Source organism: Cricetulus griseus, chromosome 2 (genome assembly GCF_003668045.3).
Source record: "Cricetulus griseus strain 17A/GY chromosome 2, alternate assembly CriGri-PICRH-1.0, whole genome shotgun sequence".
Classification (NCBI taxonomy): Eukaryota; Metazoa; Chordata; class Mammalia; order Rodentia; family Cricetidae; genus Cricetulus; species Cricetulus griseus.
Genome location: NC_048595.1, coordinates 412,613,883 through 412,628,496, shown reverse-complemented (window position 1 = coordinate 412,628,496; position 14,614 = coordinate 412,613,883). Strand labels below are relative to the sequence as shown.

Sequence of the window (14,614 nt, the reverse complement as noted above, 5' to 3'; positions counted from 1 at the left end):
CAGAAATGGAAAGTTTTGAACCAAGAAGCTGTTGAGAGATAATATTAAGGACCACTTATATGCCAATTCCGAAAATATTTAAGTTGAACTTTGACCTAGTTTTCTTTTGCATCTTTTCATCATAATTGAGTTTCTGCCTGTGTCCGTTTGGGGAAAGGGACAAGGAGCTGTTCTTTAATGTCTATTAGTTGCACCAATACCATTAGTATTTTAGATCTCATTCCCCCAAACTAGGAAGCTTTCTGATAGAAGCTACATTTGTTAACATGTCCTTTTAGATACAAAGTCACAATTTTTACACTTAGATTCATCACTATTTTTGTAGGAATTGAATTGGTTACTCTTTGCTTATGATAACCCATTGTTTCTGAGCCTGCCCCCCCCAACCAGCCAGCGCATAAAAATATACAGTAATTTTAGTAAGTAATGTTAGTGAGTGGTTTAGACAGACTAGTTAAAACACAAACAACAAAGTCTTGTTGTTCCAGTCTACCCACATTTCCATGTTTGGAAAAGGCTGTGCTACTATTAGCGCAGGTATTAAATACTGTTAAAGCATCCGTAAAGGGAAAAGCCTTGAGATGAAGACGGTATCGCCTTCAGCTCCCAGTGTCTGTCTGCCTCATTGTCTTTCCAAGGAGCTGGGCTGTCCATCTTTAGTTCCCTAAGCATTGCCCGAAAAAGCCTCACCTCCAAGCGCCTCAGTGATCTGATCAGGTGTTGGCTCTGGGTGGTTCCTGAGCAGAGTGTAGATGGACATCACCATGCCAGGGCTGCAGAATCCACACTGTGTGCCATGACACTTGGCCAGCCGTTCCTGGGAGACAAAGGTACACCATTAGAGCATTACACCTGTGCCTTGCTGCTAGCCAGCAGCACAGTCTAAATTTTCTGAAAATAACTTCAGGAGAAATGCTCATCTCTAGAGGAAGAAGATAATTTTTTGAAGTCAGATACATGTAGTTGTGAAAAAAAAAGTTAGTAGCAGAGTCATTCTCATGCCTGCTTTCTTCTTTCCTTGCAGTAGCTCACTTACTCTATCACTTGGGATTAGGGCAATAATGGCCTTTACTTTACAGAATAAATGAATTGTGTGAATCAATTCAGTGGGCTCTGGACAGGCATCTTCATGCTCTTTCAGATTAGAGAATTTTTAGTGTACTAAATGTTATAATATAGATACTTAAAACAAGAACATCTATTTCCTATTCCTGGGCTAGTCACACATTTCAATCATGTACATTCAGTCTTATACAGAGATGACAGTGGTGAAAATCTCAATTTATTTGCTCTATACAAAATCCCTAAGCCAGGAAGCTGCAAATGGAGCCAGGACTGCCAGCCCAGTCTGTCTGTCTCTACACACTCACCTAGCTGTCTTGCGTATGATTCTAATGTTCTCAAATAAACATTCTCCCACCCTGGCCAAACATCATGGCTCCTATAATGAAAGCCGAATACTCTGGTTCAACGGAAAGGACAGACATTATTTTAGTGCTAGGGGACAACACGGCTGTGTTGGATTTATCACTTCATCGCACTTGTGTCTGCTGTTATAGATAGTCTGGACTAGTCTGGACTGCTGGTGTGGCTAACACCTGGCTCTCTCGGAGAGACAGAGCCCTTTAGGTGCATCCTCTTTTCCAAGTTCTAGTATACAAAAACTCCACTACCATGACAAGTACAATTTATACAAACCAAGGCCCTTTAAAGGCATCTGGTTTAACTTGACTATGGATATGTCTAAAGACAATCAGCAGAAACCCTATAAATATAGCCGGGCAAGCCTGCTCCGGGGCACTACTGAACAAATGCATCCCATCAAGACAAGGGAGAGTTAGATCTACCAGTCACAGAAGGAAACATTTGCATAGGTAAAGTGATGAGAGGTGCATGCTGCGTAAGATCATCTGCGGAACACAGCTATTTGAGCTCACGGCTGGAAGATATGAGCAGGTCCCTGTCAAAGGCAGTGGGCAGGCGGTGAAGCCTCTATGTTCCAGCTGCAATGTTTCAAGGAAGAAGTCCTAAGGGAAAGAACCTTGTCTTTCTACATTCTCCCTTAAAACTCACCCAGCAGGAGTTCCTGCTCAGTCACAGGAAAAACCATGCCGCCCTTTCTTTGAAGAGCCCTCCAAACTCGAATAACCCACCCTGCTCCATTTTAATTATAGCAGGTAGTTGGGTGATGTTTCTGGAGCCTTCTTTCACACACAGATGAACTCTCATCAGTCTCCCATACTTTGGAACAGTGAGAAATGAAGACGTCTATTTTCTCTAAACTCCCATTTCTCCCTTGTTTTCTTTTTGAGAAAGACTGCCCTTGTCTTTTAGTTACTGGCAAGGACAGAGCGGAGAAGGTCTCTTGGGTTAAGACGTCTTTCCAGTCACTGACATCATCTTGAAGAGATCTCTGAAAAAGATTCCTAGCTATGAAGCAAGGACTCTTACCAAACAAGAAAGTAAAAGTATAAAGGCAGGTTTCAAGCTTGGAGACCTCGGGAGAACACACAAGACTGTGGGCCATGCCTGTTCCAGCATCTAGTCCCATCACATTGTGATCTTACCTGCACAGGGTGGATCCTCTTCTTGATGCTTCCCACGCCTTCCACTGTGGTAATGGCTGCCCCATGGAGGGAGCAGATGGGCACCAGGCATGCTGTTGCTGGGTAGTGGCTGTGATGGGCTTATGTAAAGAGAATGCACTGAAATCAGGGGGAATGGGTGACAAAACTTGGTGAGCCATTTCAGTCCAGGAGAAGGACAAGGCTGTATTTCCCCAACCACAGAGAAGATGACCTATACAACCATAGCCCTCTGGCCACGCCCGGGAAAGAACTTACATATCACAAGTGAAGGAAATAAAAGAGGGACCCTTCCATGTTGGACTCCTAAGTGACCTTCCCTCACCTTTTCTTATTTTAGTTTTCTCTCCTTTTAAGGCAAGTAAGGAAGTGTGGCTCTCTGGATCCTAAATGTCCCCGAAGGCATCAAGCCTACACAGACAACTACAGGCAACTAACGAATGCTGATAGAGGAAGACATAGTCTTCCCCAGGGACGAGTCCTCCATCTCCAGTACCAAATGGTCAGCCCTGAAAACATGCACACCAGGAACCTTACAGACTGAGCAGGTGTATTTGGGAATTCATATATGTATTTTTTTCTTCTTGCATTTCTTCCTTTTTGTTTTAGCATGTGAATGTGTGTGTGCATGTGTGTGTGTGTGTGTGTGTGTGTGTGTGTGTGTGTGTGTGTGTGTACATAACATCCATATAACAGCAATTACTGAAAAAAAGCAATAAATTTGAAAGAAAGCACAAAGGGTTTGAAGGGAGGAAGAGGAAGGGGGAAATGTTGTAATTATATTATAATCTCAAAAATAAAATAGAAAAGAAATGTCCTCATTGGCTCATACTTTGAACACTAGTTCCCTGCTGCTGGTGTTGCTTGTGGGGCTAAGGAATGTGTACGCAGGTGACGGTGGCTGGGTGTGGAAGTAGGTCTGGTGACTAACCAGCCTGGCACCTAGTTTCATCTGTGGCCTCTGCTTCCTGATCCACCATGAAGTGAACTTTGCCTCTTGTTCCTTCTGCCACAGATGGAGGTGCTCTGCTCCACCTCCCTCACTCTGGGGACTGAAGTCTCCCAGAACTCCGGGCCTAAGCAAATGTCTCTATCCCTAAGTGTTCTGATCTGTATATTGGCCCCAGTGATGAAAGAGGCCAAGGAAGATGGACTTGACCACCTAGCAGTTTAGTTGGTGGTCCTCAACAATGGGATGCTTCGAAGAATAGGGATATTCTTGTATCCTCGTCCAATTAAGTTAGAATCTTGGTGCTGAGATCAACTAGTCACTGGTTATGCTCTTTAGATGATGTTAGTGTTAATCCATAATTATCTTTCCTTTTCTCTTTTCTTTAGTGTGCATGTATGTATGAATGCGTGTGTGTGTGTTTGAGAGAGAGAGAGAGAGAGAAAGAGAGAGAGAGTGCCTGCGTGCATGTATGTGTCTCAGTATGTGTGTATCTGTGTAGAGGTATGTGTGACTGGGTATGCGTGGATGTGAGTGGATGTGTGTGTGTGTGTGTGTGTGTGTGTGTGTGTATGCATGAGTGTGTGTGTGTATGTGTATGAGGGCATGAGGGCATGTATGTATGTCTGTATGTGTGTGTATGTCAGAGGGGTGTGTGTGTGTGTGTGTGTGTGTGTGTGTGTGTGTGTGTGTGTATGAGAGTGGGTATGAGGGCATGTTTTGAGTGTGGGTGAGCACATGCACACACATTTTTCTTTGCCCTTTCCCTTTCTGCTTTCTGACATTGTCCCATAGCTCTGTGTTCTCTTGAAGTCCTTACTGCCTTCTAGATTGTCTGGCTGAAAACCTGCATCTACCACTAAGACATTCATAGAACTTAACTTTTTTTGCTGTTCTTTCTCAGTTTTAAGTGTGGGTGACAGTCACACTTTCTTGAGGTTGTTTGGAGAACTAAATTTGATAACATTTAATATGTAAGCATTTGGAACAGTGTATGATATTCACGAGCATCCAGTTAATGCTGGTTATTTTGCCAGCATCTTGTTATTTCTGTTAATATCACACAATGAATTATAACTCCTGAGAAGAGAAACACCTGTTGCACAATCCTCTAGAGACAGCTCCTAAGTACCGTAGATGTGTCCCCAGCTTCTCCGACACTTCCTGCCTCCTCAGCCTTTCCTCTTCCAAGTTCTATCGTCTGTGAATGGCACCACCCACCCAGTTCACACAAGGCAAAACCCTGGCAGTTACACTAGACAACTCCACCTTCGCCTCCACATTCCACCAGAGAGCAGATTTGCATTTTCAGGTTGAGGGGATGCAGCTTGATTTGCGTAATCACTCATGCTCCTGGGAAAATGACTTTTCTCTGTGTGTGCCAAGGCCTAAGTGTCACCAAGATGCTAACTCTGCATTATCCATTCTTGCAGACACCTCTCTGAACTCCCTGTTCAAAGGCAAAGGAACTATTTTACAACAACAGAGAACAGAGCCCTAAGAGTTCAGAACACAGGACAAATAAGTCCTGCTGTGCAGAACATTTGTGAAAAGAGATGGAGGCAGGGTGAGCATGCTAGAGACTTGGAGACAGGAGGGAGGGGTGCACAGTTACAGGGAAAGTGAAGCCTTCGTGGGAAAGGCTCCGTGTCTTTCCCAGATGTGCCCAGAGCATGGCCAGGCCAGTGCAAAGGATACTGGATCTTCTTGTTCTTGGGATCATATCTTGACACCATCACTGTACAGGCACCACAGCCACCTCCCCCACAGGCATATTTAGTGCCTGTGAGACGGACTGCAAGGAGAGTTAAGGAAAAGCCACCCAAGTTGTTGTAGTTGTTCGGTTTCTACTTACATCTCAGTTCATTGATGGAAGCTGAGGAGGGACTATTCAATAGCCACACCAGCTTTCTCAACACTGGATCCCAGGGCATTTTTGAATATAAGAATTTCCAATTTAGTTGGAAAGGCAATTAAATAGTAGCTCGGGAGCCAGCTCAGTGGTAGAATGCTTGCCTCCTGAAGCCTTGGGTTCTATCCTCAGTGCCCAGAACAACACTAAACAACAACAAAGAACTAGCACATGCTAGAAATTGTGATATATACTTATTATTACTAGGATTTGGGAGACTGAGGCAGGAGGATTGCTGTGAGTTTGATGCAGCCTGGGTAACACAGGGAAGTGTAGGGTATCCTGGAATACACAGAGAGACTCTGTTTCACAAGAACAAAACCATTCATATTGATATAGGGCAGTGCCTTCCAGTCAAAGCACAGATATTTCTGCAATGTGTGCATTCTTCCTGAGTAAGATGCACAAACTACAGGAGCATGCTGTCAGCAGTTTAGCGTTTGCACCCAAATGCAATGTGGAAAAGCATATGACTTCTATAGAAAGAACCCAGAACTGTGGACAATGGAAGATGAATCCTTATAGTGTCATTTCAGAGAAATCCTCCTGGGAGGCTTAATTTTCTCCTGTACATCGATATTTACATTTGATTTCTTATGGAACTAGAAAATATCAATTTAAGGGCTGAGGACACAGAACAGCAACAGACCATTTGTCTAGTATGTGTTCAGTCCTGGGTATAACCCCTAGTCTAGCAAATAGCAGTAATAACCATGGCTCTTGAACCAGTCCTATCCTGATCACTGTCAGATGTTTGCATATTTTCTCAAAAGAGAACAAAAGATGCATGAAAATCTTCTTCTTTAGGTGTACCCAGGAATCTACCATAGTTGGCTTGGGGCCTTTTCTGGGTGCAGTTTGAGAGGATTCCCACGTAGAGCCAATAATTGGCTTGGGTGAGGGTTGAGTCATTTTCTTCCTGTAATTGCTGCCCTTGATGAAGAGCTGCAATCGGGATACTTCTGGGTTTTGGAATTCCTAGCTGAGGAGTTCTTTGCAGCTTTCCCAAGAAGGCTTTGCACGCCTGACTCTGCTCTTTAATTCTGAGCCAGTTATGGCTGCTCAGGGCTGAGACAGAGGACTGAAGGTGGTGTGGATTAGCCCTTAAGGCACTCCAATGAGTAGGGCACAAAAAGGCAAGGAGTCATTTGTTCCTGCTTTGGGATCTGGAAAATTTCAAGCCAAGAAACCCAAGTGCTATCTGTCTTAAAAGTGGAGTTGAGTTGCGTCTTCACTTGGTCAGCAAGTAACAGCAGAGCTGTGTGTGTGTTTTAGAGCCATCCGGTGTGCAACATGGACAGCTGATTCCTCTGATGCCCTCTGGATAGATATCAAGCTAGTTTCAAGACTCTCTTTCTGCCCTCACAGCTAGCCCTGATTGACACCTTCTGCGTTCTATTGTTTCATCTTGGGTGGGGCTCATCATTAGACAGTGTGGCCAGACAAATACAGACCCTCAGTTAAATCTGAACTTCAAACAAACAGCTGATAATGGAGTAGCATGGGTCTATCCCGCACAGTCTCAAATTTAACTAGCTTTATTTTTATAAATGCTAAATACAGAAACATTACTTGGGCTGAGTAGAAACAATATGTTGTAAATGTGTTTTGATCCTTTGCATAAAAGAGATTTCTCACTGCACCCAAGACAGACAGCCCTGCAGTGTACTTAGAAGTTGCTTTAGACTAAATGGACAGACAACATGTACAGGGAACAGGCCAGACCCGGCCGCTTTCCTTAAGGCTCTCATTGCTTATCTCATCTTCATTTCCTGTCACATCTCTCCATCCTCTCCTTCAGCACTTTACATATGCCAACAGAAACTTTATTTCTCCAAAACATGATAGTCCTTTCCCTCTGGCCCCATGCCTCTGATTGGAGCATCCTCGGCTCCAACACTACAGCTTTTGCTGAAAAATTGTGCTCAACCCTTATCTCATCCCGCCCTGTCCTTTCTGGTGCTTCTCAATGCGGCTCCCATCACTTCCCCCGTGTGTCTGGTATGGCCATCTCCTTCACCAGGGTAGGCCAAAGGCAGTGGCCGTCTAGCTTCTGAATACTGAGTGCTTCAGAAAATCTGTTATTTGAATAAATACAAACTGTTTTTTACTTGTTTGTTTTTAAGATAGGGTCTCTGTGGTCCAGGTTGGCCTCACACTTACTATCCTCCTGCCTCTACTTTTAGAATGTTGGGATTACAGTGTCAACCATCACACCTGGTTTATGTGATGTCAGGAACTGAACTCAGGACTTCATGAATGCTAGGCAAGTACTCTACCAAGGAAGTTATGCTCCAACCTCTTAGATGAGTAAGTGTTATTTTGAAAATCACAGAGCCAGGTGCTGGGTATGAACACAAGAGTCTGGGAATGCTTACCTCAGAGCTAAGATCTCAGAGATGAACTCACTCTAATATTTTGCATCCTCTGCTCCAGTAGATCTGGGCAGGCCAGTGGGGGATGGGTGTGATTTTGTGTGTGGAGGAGGTGGAATATTAGAAGGCAGGTGACAATGTTCATTCTGTGTCACAGTCTGGGCATGATACCTAAGCCAGGGCCTAAGTCAGCAGTAAATTGGGGTTTTGTGGGCCCACATTTCTGCAATATGAAAGGCACAATATAAGGGAAGATTGTAAATTATGAATGTAAACATAGGACCAGGACCTGGGGAGGGCCTACAGGATCCCGTGAGAGTACTTTAGGTTGACACTGTTGCTCGCAGATCCAAACATTTGTTCCTTCCTGTAACCATTCATCAGAAGTGCCTACAGGGGACAGGTAAGGGCAGTGCCCTCATCCTATTCTAGAACTCCTGACTCTAATAAAAAACCGGGGCCTAGAACTCCAGAGAGCCTCATTTATCCAGAATGGTGTGTTTACTTTGGTCACCATCGAGCAATGTGCAGATGGGACATTGGGAATCTGGGGGTCAGGTGTTTCACCTAGTGTTGGTTCTGGCCATGGTTACCTGGGAATTTGCATTTTCAGTTTATTCCTGAAATTGCTTCCCTTTGGGAAATCTAGAGAAACCCGGCAGTATATATGTGCACTTTAGAGATGACTTTAAAGGAAAGGAGGTGATGGGCTTTGTTGACCAATGGTGAGATTTTGAAGTGAGGCAGAGGGGAGCTAGTGGGATGGGGAGGAGGATTCTGGCTGTCTGGATTGGGAATGGCAGCATGTCCTCAGGGACAGGCTATTTCTAGAATACCTTTGTCAAGGTAACACTCACGGAACCATGAAGTGTTATTTCAGAAGTGTTAATTGGGAGGTGGAGAGACAGAGAAACGATGGCATTATCTTGTTCACCACTGGATTCCTAGTGCCTGGCAACAGAGCTCACCGTGTGTGTGTGTGTGTGTGTGTGTGTGTGTGTGTGTGTGTGTGTGTGTGTCCACATGGGGGACAGAGGCCAAACTGTCATTCCACAGGTACAGTCAACATTTTTTTTTTTTTTTGAGAAAAGGATGGTCTCTCTGGTCTGGAATTGGACAAGTAGGCTAATCAGTGAGTTCCAGGGATCTACTTGTCTCTGCATCCCCAGTGTACCATGTCCGGTGTTTTTAATGATTTTTTTTTAAATGTTGAATTTGTGCTTGTAAGACAAGCACATTACTGACTGAGCTGTCTCCCTATTCCCAGTGAGCATGTATTATTAACTGAAGAAATTATTATAGTCTCAAGGGAAGAACGGAATAGACAACTCTATATTTTCATTACCTGGCTCTCCACAATGGATGACATCCACATGGCTATAATAGGCTACAGTATGACACTAAAACCAGAGCTTGGGCTAGAGAGATGGCTCATGGGGTAAAGGAGCCTGCTACTGAGCCCGAATCTGAGATTGGTGCCTGGAGCTCATGTGATAGAAGGAAAGAACTGACTCCTTCAAATTGTCCTCTGTCCTCCACATGTGTGCTGTGACTCTCTCTACTCTCTCTCTCTCTCTCTCTCTCTCTCTCTCTCTCTCTCTCTCTCTCCAAATGTGAAAAAAGAGACAAAACTCAGGAACTTAGCAATGGTTCTATATTGGTGACTGGAGAATAGAATTTATACACAGTCCACCTGTTACATATATGTTTACATGCCTGTGTGTGTCCAGCTGTTACATATGCGTTTGCATGCCTGTGTGTATCTACCTGTTACATATATGTTTACATGCCTGTGTGTGTCTACTTGTTTGTTTGTTTGTTTTTCCGAGACAGGGTTTCTCTGGGGTTTTGGAGGCTTTCCCGGAACTAGCTCTTGTAGACCAGGCTGGTCTCAAACTCACAGAGATCTGCCTGCCTCTGCCTCCCAAGTGCTGGGATTAAGGACATGTGCCACCACTGCCCGGCACATGTCTACTTGTTACATGTATTTACATGCCTGTGTGTGTCCACCTGTTACATATGCGTTTACATGCCCAGTTCTATGCAAGTTCAGACAGAGATTGTATAACCACAGCCCCAGTCACTAGTGCCACTCCCTCATTGGTGCACTCAAACACAAGAAATTCTTTGTTTTGGAGAACTGTTTACTTATATCCGATGAAAACCTTGGAGGAAAAGGAAATCAAGCCCAGACATAGAAAAGAATAAGGTCAGAGGTGAAAATCTTAGAGAACATCTATCATACATCAGGATTTTGAAATATATTTCTAAAAATTTGTTTTCTCTGGTAAGAATTATGCAAGGGTGTAGGAGGAGTCAGTTAAAAAGTCTTGTGGGGACACCAGTATCAGGGACACACTCCCTGGATATTTGGCTGGACACAAGTTTGCCTAGAGATGTTTTTCACTGGGATGAATATCGGCCTCAGAAGTCATGAAATTGTTTACAGGGTAAGCACCCATGGCCCCTTGGAAAAATACAATAAATAAAATATGACTCTGTAAATCTAGTATGAATCCATACAGTCATTCTCACAAATGGGACACAAGTCACTTACCTAGAATGAATGCAGGTGACTTTTCTGATCAGTAATTTTAAAAATATTTATTTTTATTATTTTTATTTATATGTATGTGTCTATATGGATGTGTGCTGTGTGTGTGTGTGTGTGTGTGTGTGTGTGTGTGTGTGTGTGTGTGTTGGCCTGCTGAGAACAGAAGAGGACACTGGCTCCCTCTGGTGCTGGATGTGTGAATTGCCAGGTGGCTGTGAGCTGTCTGATGTGGGTGTTGGGACTTTTAACTCAGTTTTCTGGAGGAACAGTAAGTGCTCTCACCACTGAGCCATCACTCCAGCAGCCCTTCTGGTAATTTTTAACCATTTTCTCCCCATTTACAATCAAAGGATATGGAATTTCCTCAGGTAGAACAGTAGATTCATTTCAGGATCAGGATTCTTCTCTATGACCTACATTGTGAAACAAGGGAAGGGGTTGGAGATGCTCTCACAGGTCACAGCAAGCCAAGCCTTTGTTTGGAGGGTACATGTATACTGTGGGTTGCTTTACAGAGATCTCTTAGTGATTCTTGGTACCAAGAGTTTGAAGAAACAATGAAGCTTCATCTCTGAATTTTCTATCATCTATGATGAACATTTACTCCTGACTTACCCGGGAAGGACCAAATGGGAAACAGACACACAGGAATGACCCCGATAACTCACAGCCATAGAAAGTTGTGAAAATATGTTAGCCAGAGAAGATGTTCCTTAGCACCAGGGCCTTTGCTTCCCAGCTTCATCAGTATATACAGGAAAGCCAAGTGTCACTCATCACAGCTCCAACATCAGCTGAATGCCAGGTGTTACTGGAGTTGGCACCTAGGAAAGCCCACTGCCTGCAGGACCTGGAGGAACTGGGACCACCAGGCAAGATGGGGAAAGCAAGTCAGAATGCAGCTGACCTGGAGGCAGAACAGCATGGAACCCAGACATGGAGGGCACTGTCCTCCACGGCACTTTGTGTTCTCATCGCCTTTGAGCAAGGCAAATGAACCATTGATTCTTCACTGCACATCTCCTATTGGCAGTTCTTCTAAAGTCCTCAGAAGATTTAATAATGCAGAGATAAGCCTACCACCCACACCACAGACTGTGTGTGTGTGTGTGTGTGTGTGTGTGTGTGTGTGTGCGCATGTGTGTGAGTGTATGTGTGTGTGTGTGTGCATGTGTGTGAGTGTATGTGTGTGTGTGTGTGTGTGTGTGTGAGTGTATGTGTGTGTGTGTGCATGTGTGTGAGTGTATGTGTAGAGGCCTAAGGGCAGAGGCACTACAGAGGTGGAGCATCCGAATCTCACACTCTTTAACACCGTAACTGTGAGAACATGGAGATGATTGACAAGCTAGGAACAAGATAGCATCAGGGACCAATAAAGGGAAGAACTGTAGTTTCTTCTGCCCATTTCCTCTGTCCCCAGATCAAGATCTGATGACACTTAAGGCTTGGTTTTCCTGCTACAGCATTCCTGGCAAATACTGTACTTTCAGTCCTCATGTTAGCAGGCCTTCGATTGCCACATAGGCATTCTGCTGTCCCCTTCAGTCATGCCTGTCTCAGGTCCAAAGAGCACAGAGTATGGCAGGGTTCCAAAGGAAGAGAGTTTTGATTTGGAGTGATTAAAGCCTGCCAGCCGCAAATCAGATGTCAAGTGGCCAGCATTCCCAGCCACTTGAAAAAGATCTCAGGAACTGTGTGAAGGAACAAACCTCTTCTTAGGAAGCACATGAAACGGGAAGCAAGCACTGCGATTATCTCCAACTGGTAAATGAAAACAACACAGAGACAACAACAGCAGAGTAGCAAAACGCAGGAAGTCAGCCTGTAGCAAGTGCCTGTATGCCAGATAGCGACAAAACAGATGTTTTCACAGAGCTTTCCATCAGCTGTGGGAATGAGTCTGTACTGGATTTTGGAAAGCCACCAGGCTTGGGTGGGGCGGGGGGAACCAAAAGGTGCCTGTGTCTCCAACACGAGAACAAACCCGTGAAAGGTAAGCACAGCCTAGAAACGACACACTGATGAGCCAAGTTTTCACAGAGGGATGTGTACAAATCCAAGACCAGTTCTGAGTCCTCAAATCAAAACAAACAAATGGGGGTTCACATCCTATGCCACTGCTTTCACAAATTCAGAACCCAGGCATTCATGCCCCACAAACACAGCCTCTGTCTCAAGGAAACACCTGCATTTCTAAGCGGGCACATGGAAAGCAGATGGGAAGAGACAAGTTTGAAATGATCAGGAAAGCATATCGGGGAGGCACAAGGAAAGGAACAAACCCCAACATGTGAAACAGAGTGGCATCTTGGGGAGCTGGTGGGATGATGAGCACTGATTGACACAGTGCCTCCTCAATCAGCTTGAGCTATGGGTCTAAAGAAAAGAACCGGTTGTGGCCGTAATACCTTCGTCAGTGTCATGTAGATTGCCCCCTTTTTGACATCTATAATTTGTCTTAGAAATATGTAAGATAAAAAGAACTAAACGCACCTACACTTCAGCTATGCATTCAAGAGACTGGAAACTGATGTTTGGGGAGCATGTATGTGAGTATTTTAGCATTAAAACATTAAATAACATTTAAGGACAAATCAGCAAAAGTCATTCACCCCCCACCCCCAGACCTAAGTCTTGCAATCCATACATTGTCACTTAGGAGTTATGCTGCTGATGTGTTGGGCTCTTTCAGGTCATTCTAGATTTCTATACCGGGTTTTCTTTCTCTTCTGTTCTGTTTTTTTTTCTTTCCATCTCTCCATCTGTCTGTCTCTCTTTCTCTTTCTCCCTCTCTCTCTGTCTCTCATTCTGTGTTTACAAGTTTACAGTGTCTCAGAAATGTCTCCATTATTTGTCTGGAAAAATTGCTAAGAATTTTGCCTTTATTGAATTTTTGTTTCTTCCATTAAAAAACTCAGCAATATGGCATCACCAAGGTATGAGAAACAAGAACCGTTACAAACTACTAAAACAGTATCATTTTTACCTGTTTTTTTTTTTTTTTTTTTTTTTTTTTTGTTAATTGCCACACACGAGTAAAAATATAAATTCGGACTGTGAAGCACCCCAAACTCCCCACATGCTTGCTTTTCCCCTGAAGAACAAGGTTGAAGATCTGGCCCAGCCCTCTACAGAGACTGCCAACCTACTGCACTGTCTGCCAGGTATGCTCCTGGGTGATGAGCTAGGCTGAGGGAATTGCTCTCATTTGAGAGTCATTTGCTGTTGTTGCCCTCAGTATCCTGCCTCTTTCCTGTGAAAAGGGCATTAGTGAACTCAGGTGGAGCTCACATTGAACAAACACAGAAGGGACATTCGTCAGCTGCTCACCCCTGTAGCCTGAAGCAGCCCTGTCAAAATTCATGCTTGTCACCTTGCAACAAATAAAATGTTCTTTTTAAAAAACACTGATTCCAAGTGAGAATGAAAAGCAAGCAGGCACTCCATGATTTTATAATTGGATGCCAAAATGGAGATAATGACCCACGTTTAAATTTGTAGCACTACTAAAGAACTAAGGAGATGAAGCACAGCGAAGAAGAATAAGTATGACTTTTACCATCCACGAATGAAAATCTCATTAGTCATGCCAGAAACTTACCTTTCTTCCATTCACAAAAAAAATCAGCTCATCAGAATCCGAAATGGAAGGCATCGTGTCAATGGAAAACCAAAAAACACAAAAATGAAACAAATGCCCCACTGGCAAAAGTATCTACCTATTTATCTCAGGTACACTAGAGCAGGAGTTTGGGCACCTACTAGTCCGGGAGAAGCCAAAGCCAGCGGCACAGCCCAACACTGGTAATTTATAGTCATGATGACAGCCCTGCCTGCCTGCCTGGCCCACAGAGGCTTGACAACTCTTGGCAGTATCTGTTTCTCTGGCATGAGTGAGTCAAGAATTCCTGTGGCTATTTGAAGTGACTGGTTTCTCTATGTTGGGTTTAGACTCGGGCTAATCTATGAAAAGTGGACTTTTAATCGGACGATTATGATTACACTTAAAAAAACTAACCAGCCTACAAACCAATACCATGCTGTCCACACTAGTGAGACTGGTCCCTTCTCCAGTTTTTCTTGTTTTTCCACAAAGGGAGATTCTCTCATGAACATGATGAAAGAACTCAAGTGTATCTTTAATTTTTTTTTATTAATCCATTTTATGTGTATGGTTATTTTGTCTTTATATATGGCTGTGTACCACAGGTGTATCTAGTGCACATGGAAGCTAGAGAG

General features: G+C 43.9%; 1 protein-coding gene across 1 annotated transcript in view; it reads right to left on the bottom strand.

Annotated features, from left to right (window-relative positions):
• Positions 1 to 14,030, bottom strand: part of LOC100760212 (aldehyde oxidase 4) — a 53,367-nt gene extending 39,337 nt beyond the window's left edge. The window contains exons 1-5 of the mRNA NM_001291946.1: positions 13,977 to 14,030; positions 10,740 to 10,788; positions 5,233 to 5,329; positions 2,568 to 2,676; positions 691 to 817 (exon numbers count right to left, since the gene is read on the bottom strand). Coding sequence (NP_001278875.1) covers positions 691 to 817; positions 2,568 to 2,676; positions 5,233 to 5,329; positions 10,740 to 10,788; positions 13,977 to 14,030 — 436 coding nt within the window. The remainder of the gene's footprint in view (positions 1 to 690; positions 818 to 2,567; positions 2,677 to 5,232; positions 5,330 to 10,739; positions 10,789 to 13,976) is intronic.
• Between the last annotated feature and the right edge of the window lie 584 nt (positions 14,031 to 14,614).